The sequence below is a fragment of the Phalacrocorax carbo genome, chromosome 2 (genome assembly GCF_963921805.1).
Source record: "Phalacrocorax carbo chromosome 2, bPhaCar2.1, whole genome shotgun sequence".
Classification (NCBI taxonomy): Eukaryota; Metazoa; Chordata; class Aves; order Suliformes; family Phalacrocoracidae; genus Phalacrocorax; species Phalacrocorax carbo.
In genome coordinates, this window is record NC_087514.1 from 131,113,058 (window position 1) to 131,119,720 (window position 6,663).

At 38.8% G+C, this 6,663-nt stretch overlaps 1 protein-coding gene across 2 annotated transcripts in view; it reads left to right on the forward strand.

The window, feature by feature from the left end:
- Window positions 1–6,387, forward strand: part of SKAP2 (src kinase associated phosphoprotein 2) — a 119,787-nt gene extending 113,400 nt beyond the window's left edge. For both annotated transcript variants that reach the window (XM_064444379.1, XM_064444380.1), the window contains 2 exons: window positions 3,325–3,426; window positions 3,835–6,387. In XM_064444379.1, the coding sequence (XP_064300449.1) occupies window positions 3,325–3,417 (93 nt within the window). In that variant the 3' untranslated portion in view covers window positions 3,418–3,426; window positions 3,835–6,387. The remainder of the gene's footprint in view (window positions 1–3,324; window positions 3,427–3,834) is intronic.
- The last annotated feature ends 276 nt before the right edge of the window (window positions 6,388–6,663 follow it).

Sequence of the window (6,663 nt, forward strand, 5' to 3'; positions counted from 1 at the left end):
CTGTGGCCGCACACTTGTGCATTCTCCTCATTGCAGGGCAGCTGGATCTGGCCCTGCCCCCCTCTCCTATCCCTCTATTTGCCTCAGAGCAATTCATTCTGCAGTTATTGAATTTCTTTGGAGAGTTATTTTCATACAGTGAGCATCACAGCACCTCTGGATCTTGATAGCATTTCTACATAAGGAGAAAGAAGCTTTGTGTTAGTAATTACCTAACATTGTCAGGAGCTGACTGCAGGCCTCTTTCTAGTGATAACAGAATAACCACATAATATAGCTTTATAGCACATGATTAATAGAAAATAATTACACATCCTACAAAGGGATGCAATATTTCTTATAAATTGACTACAATGGTTTCCTGTAGATTAAAGGACTCTTCATTATTTTATCAGTCCTTCTGGAGTACAGTTGCTTGCCTATGTTAGCAGTGATGTTAAGAGCAGAATGCAGTGAGGGATACCAGATGGAAACCCAGTGGTACCTGAGATCTGAAGCTGATGCTTGCAAAAGCACCATGCTTCCTAACTCTTTAAGAATTTGTATAAAACTCCTAGCTGTATTTATATCCTTCGGCATATTAATAATTTTCCACTAACGTGGGCTTTAAACTTTTATTCCACACATCTTATGCAGCAGTAATAGACATAGGGACCTCACAACAGCAGCGTATTAATTAAATTATATTGCTATGAAGGAGTTTATAATGTTGATAGAAACTATACATCAATTTGGATTTTAAATGTGAATTCAAGAAAGGGCCGGGGGAGGCTGCTTATCTGCCCGACTAGTAAGCACTCTTGTGGTACTGAGGACAGAAAGGAGTAGTTAGGAGTTTAAAGAGAAATGCCTGTACTTTAATCAGTTTAAAAGGGAGTGCTATCTAATTATTCTAAAACTTGATATTAAATTTTTATATTCTTGGTAGACAGGTATCTGCGTTATGTTTTTGTTCAGACTTCTATAGACTGCAGATAGTTTAATCGGGATTCATGTTGCTCTGGAGACCCATGCAAAGAATAGTAATGTAAAGTAAAAGCTTCTGTGTTGCAATATTGTCTGTATGGTATAATGGTTGCAGTGAATCCTTAAATTAGTTTACTAGTCTGTTACATCAACATTCATTTCATCTTCTCACTTAGCTTCATGCCAGAGCAGTAAGTGGTGTATTAGGAAGTAGCAAAACCCAGAAAGTTTTCAAAACAGCAGCATGCTTTTAATTTTAATTTGAGGTATCTGAATTGTTTCTTTAAAAACAATTATTTCTAAGTTCATGTGGTGTAGCTAAGTGGAACATTTTCAATGGGTAATGCAGTCCACAGGCTCTTTCTGTGCCATTTGTCATATGCAATTTAATGACCGTTTAACTAAGCCACTTCCCTCATTTCATGTATTGTTTGCTTTTTTGGCTGATGTCTAGCAAAACTTGCTTAATCACTCTTGTCAGTCACTTCATGAGTTCCATGTAACAGCTTAAAATCTTTTGTTGCTTTCTCTTGGGGAGATTTATTGCTGAGATTCCAGTAGTATACGTGAGTACTGCTCCTTTCAGCAATTTCCCACTTCAGTCTAGAAATCCAGTTTGTATATTTAACCAGTGTATTGAGAGATAAAACACAGATTTTTTTTTTTTTAAACAGGCTGATCTGGAACATTATAAACCTCAGCGTCAGGTTATTATTTAGCCTTTAAGGATTTAGGCTGTAATGTGTACCCCCATGGGAAAGTTTGAGCGGTTCTTAACTTCTGCGGAGAGCAGTTTACACTGAAGATCAGGTTCATTTACCTCTAGACGTTCAGACCAGACCCATCCCCAGCAGTCTGTTCTGCAGTGGAAGGTGGAATTATTTTTGCAGCTTTCTAGTTTGTGTGTTTGGGTCATAAATGAAGGTTTTCCTGCTGCTTTTTATGTGGGTTGTCTTTAAATCACACTTACTGTGGTATTTTATGGGTGGTAGGATAGAGTCTTTTAAATCACCAATTCACTGTGAAGAGAAGGAAGAAAATGTTTAAGACTGGTGTTCAGCCTTCCACACTAAGAAAATATAACAGAGTGTGTGTGCCTGCATGCAAGCGTGTTTAAAACAAAAATGGCGGGGAGGGGGGGGCAAAATGCAACAACAGGAAAAAAAAAAGCCTGGGCCCACATGAAAGTGGGCCATCAACAGGGCTTCATCGTAGTTAAGCACAGGGAGAGCTGAGTACACTAAGCACCTCATAGGACCCTAGAGAACTCTCCACCAGGCCAAATATGCCAGCAGCAAATCATTATAGCTTGGGCTCTAATGAAACTCCATTAACCCTTAAGCTCCACTTGACTATTTATAACTGAAAACTTTATCTACAGTGAAAATAATAGCTGCATCTCAGTAGGACCATTAATTCAAAATCCTACAGCCTTTTGCTTTCCTCGTCAGAAGAGCAGCATAGCAGGAAGCAGATGTTGCTTATCAGAGCTATCTGTGTATTTTGTATTTTCCATGTTTGTTCCAAAGTAATTTCTGTCTTACTAATCATTCAGTTTTGAATGGGGTCTCTGTTTTAATAATGCTTCATTTGTAACTCAATATATGTGTGTGTGTTCAATTTCAGCTGTTACAATTTATTGAACCGCTGTTAGGATTGATCTTAAAATATTTACCTCAAAGGAAAAAAATTAAATTTGGATCCCACAATACTCTTACTTGGTATTGCTTTTGGAAGATATTATTTCTTTAAACTATTATAATTCAGTTTGTTTCATATTTATCTCACTAAGCCTAAACAAATTTCAAACAAAAGTACATTAGTCATCTGTCAGACATGAGATCTGCTGTAGAATTTTCTGCAAGCCTAAAGCAATAGTAGACTTTGTCCGTAGAAAGAGATTATGTATTAGATATATAGTGTTCCCTTCAATTTGAGTGTAGTAGTATTTAAAATAAGTTGATTGTAAGTGTCTTAGTTTAGCCTTGTGATACTGGAAGAATCCCCACTGATTCTTATATGTCAACATTGTGCTATGAGATATTACATAGAAAGGTAAGATTTTTGTATTTGTGATGAACACAGGGATGGAGGTCAGCTATTTTTAGTAGGTGTTATAGAGAAGCATGGCTGTAATTAAGAAATTTTCCTAAGTATGCCTGGCCTTTTTAAATTTTAACTTGTCTCTTTGCCTAACGCTGCATGTGAACGCCTCTAACAAAAAGATAAAATGTTTTAATTTTCAGTTGAAATGATTATAACTGTATATAAGAGAGAGCATCCATAAGGAGTTGCATACAAAACTCTATTGCATTTATATCAGACTAAAGGTTAATATTGCATATTGTTTTCAATTAGGAGTACAATAGATTTGGCTGGTGGGTAGGAGAAATGAAGGGAACCATTGGCTTGGTGCCTAAAGCCTACATAATGGAGATGTATGATATTTGAGAGGCCTGGGTAAGTACATTTTAATCCAATCTTCTGTAATGGCTTATATGTTCCCTTGTTCTCTGTTTCATAAGTATTTCTTTCCTGGAACCTTTTGTAGGAGTCCTGTTAACATAAAGATTATGGTGAAATATATTGAAGTTTCAATTAAAGCACTTTTTCTGGGATTCTGTATGAAATATTAAACCACAGTGTACAAAAGATGATGTATTTTGTAACTGCATTCCTTTTCCAGATTTTTTTTTTTGTAAAATAAATTGGTGTGCTTTCTAGTTTAGTTTTGTTACTTTAGTAACATGCATGTATCTGTCCGTGCAGAAAACTCTGGAAGGGGATAGATGTTTGGGTTGGGTTTGATATGCATGTTTGAGGTTTTTTGGTTAATGATGAACTTTCAACTTCCTTCTCCCTAATCAGGAGAAATCTGCACTTGAAATCAAGAGTGGTGTGCAGCTGCAGTTTACTGACCCGGCCTCTGAAAGAAGATTCTGCCATACACGTTTTGTGGTTTCAGTGAATGTAGTCAGATCGTTGCCTTGTGTATATTAAACATTAAAAACTGTAATTGATCATAAATTCTGCGGAAATGTTCTTCTTAGCCACTTTTTATAGAATTGCAATGCTAGGAAATGAAATAGATGGTAGTTAACATATGGGGCACAAGCAGCCAAAATAGTGCCTGTTGCTCTTTTCTTAAGCAGCACTCTGTATAGGTTTGTGTTCTTGCAAGGCATTTGGCTATGTTTTCCTGTTCCTCAGATGTAGAAAAATCAAGCTGAACTTTGAAAGTAGAAAACTGTTGCTCAGTTGATGGATGCATTAACTTTTTAATGCTCGCTGTACCTTTTATGCAGTTTCCTAAGAAATCAAGGGAAATTTATGTGTAATATTGCAAGTCTTCAGGATACTCTGCTTCCAAATGTTTTTGTATTATGTTTTAGGCAATGATTTATTTTTTTCATATATTCAGTATTGTTATTGTTAGTTAATATTTTGGTGCCACAAAATGAAGGCTTGGCTCTTTTGCTGATGTATTAAATCAGCCTGTGTGGTAATACTGCCCTGATACCATTCGGACCTGGAGATATGAATTACATGAACATTTGTAAAAAGATAACGTATGAAACCCCACAATTTTTGCTAAGTCAACATGAGATAAATGGCAGGTTTGAAATATTTTTATCCATGTTAGTGTGAAATATTTTATCTGTACCGTACAGATACTTTCACAGAGTCAAATCTGGATACCTTGTCGGTATGTGGAATTTCTGATACATGTTGTGCAACAGCCATCTTCAGCTCTATGTGCATTAATAACGGCTACCTGCAGTTGTAGCGTCAAATCCAGAACTTTGTGGCTAAAAGCATCAGTTGAAGCATAAAAAGGTACACTAAAATACTCTCACTTGTGGATAAGGGGTTGGACAGAGTTAATACTTTAAATCCTCTTGTTTTGGAGATGTGCTTTACTATTAGCATGCAAGATCAACTTTTCTGAATCCTCCCACACACTTGATTTGTGAGACCCTTAATCTGCCAAAGAGGCAGGTCAAGCCAGTCTGCGAATTGCTGAGCCTGTGCAGGTCCCCTTGTAGCTGCTTGTGCTGTTTACGCTTCAGGCGGGCCCTGGAAACACTGTGGGTTAAAAGGTGACGTTAGTCTGAACTCAGAATTAGATCCTTTCAGTAAGCTAAGATGTTGTGCTTTGTTTTAGCTAATGTATGATACTTGATGGTGCACTGGAGTCCAATGGGGTACAGAGTTCTGCTGTAATTTTTTAAAAAAGAGATAGTCATTGGAATTGATTCTGTACGTTATCAGTGAAGCATTAAAATGATAGATTATAGTCTTCAGATCTTTTACTACTTTAATTTATCAAGTGTACTTGTGGATTGTGTACAGAATGTGAAGCGTTAATATCACGGCTAGAAAAGCTCTTTCTCTTGCTAACGTGGCAGCATAATAAATCTGTCCACCGAAATGTCTTTTTATTAACTATGTAATTCCAAATTCCTCCACCACCACCACCTACATTTTTTGGGAGTAAATCCTCCCCCCTCTCCTTGAGACGAAGTGCCTACGCCTGAAACTCAATTTAGGCTAGGACCAGCGCGGGGATGCTGCTGCTGCGGCCGGGGCACGGAGGGCGGGAGAGGGCGGAGGGGGTGCCCTGCGCTGCGCTCCTGCGCAGCCCAGCCCTGCCCTGCCCTGCGCTGCGCTCCTGCGCAGCCCAGCCCTGCCCTGCCCTGCGCTGCGCTCCTGCGCAGCCCAGCCCAGCCCTGCCCTGCGCTGCGCGCCCGCGGCGGTAGATGGCAGCAGATTTTCATAGCACTGGAGGAGGCCGAGCCCGGCCCCTTCCCCCTTCCGTGCGCCCCCGCGCCGCTTCTGCCGTTTTTCCAGGAGAGGGAGTCCCACCCCAAGCGATGAGTAGCGGGCCTGCCGAGCGCCTTCGCTCCCGGGTGGAGGCAACCAGAGAAATAAAGTGCCTTTTGTCTGTAGTTCTCCTTTAGGGCTTCCCGCCCCCCCCCCCACCCCGGCTCTTAGTACATATGGGAGGGAGTAAACAAACTGCTTTAAAATTCAAAACCTGAAAGATGTCTTGAAACTCACGCGAAGTGTCAGGGAATAAACCAGCAATGGACCATGGATGGATGAATTGTTTACTTTATATCTGAGCAAATACCATAACCTTTTTTGGATAAGAAAATCTCCCTTACTATACCTTAAATAAAACTCAATGCTAGAAAATGCTAATTGCTTTATTCTCTTTGTTTGCTTAGGTTGCACTTGCCTTTCTGTGAACAGTAAGACAGCTAATTTTTTAAAAGGTGATTCTAAGTCATATTTTGTACAGTGTTTTACTTGATTATTTGCTCTGTTCTGGATTTGTACTATACTGCCATTAGATCTTACAATAATGTTCTACTCTGCAAATTTTTAAGGTTCAAATAAAGTTTAATTGTTTGCAAACTGTTATGATGCTAATAATTCAACAGCCTGCTGTGTTACTAATGAAATTACTTTGTTATGATTAATTTGGAAAATAGTGTGTTGATTGTAGTAATTAAGCACAACAAGGTGAAGTAAATGATTCTAATGCCATCTGGCCTCCAGACTGAATGAAGAAATGAAATGGGGCTGTCATTTGAATTTATTCAGAGAAGTAAGGGTAATACAAGTGCTTTTTATAGCAGAGGCACCCGGATATAATCATGCTACTCTCTAGTATTTTTTCATGCACTTCTA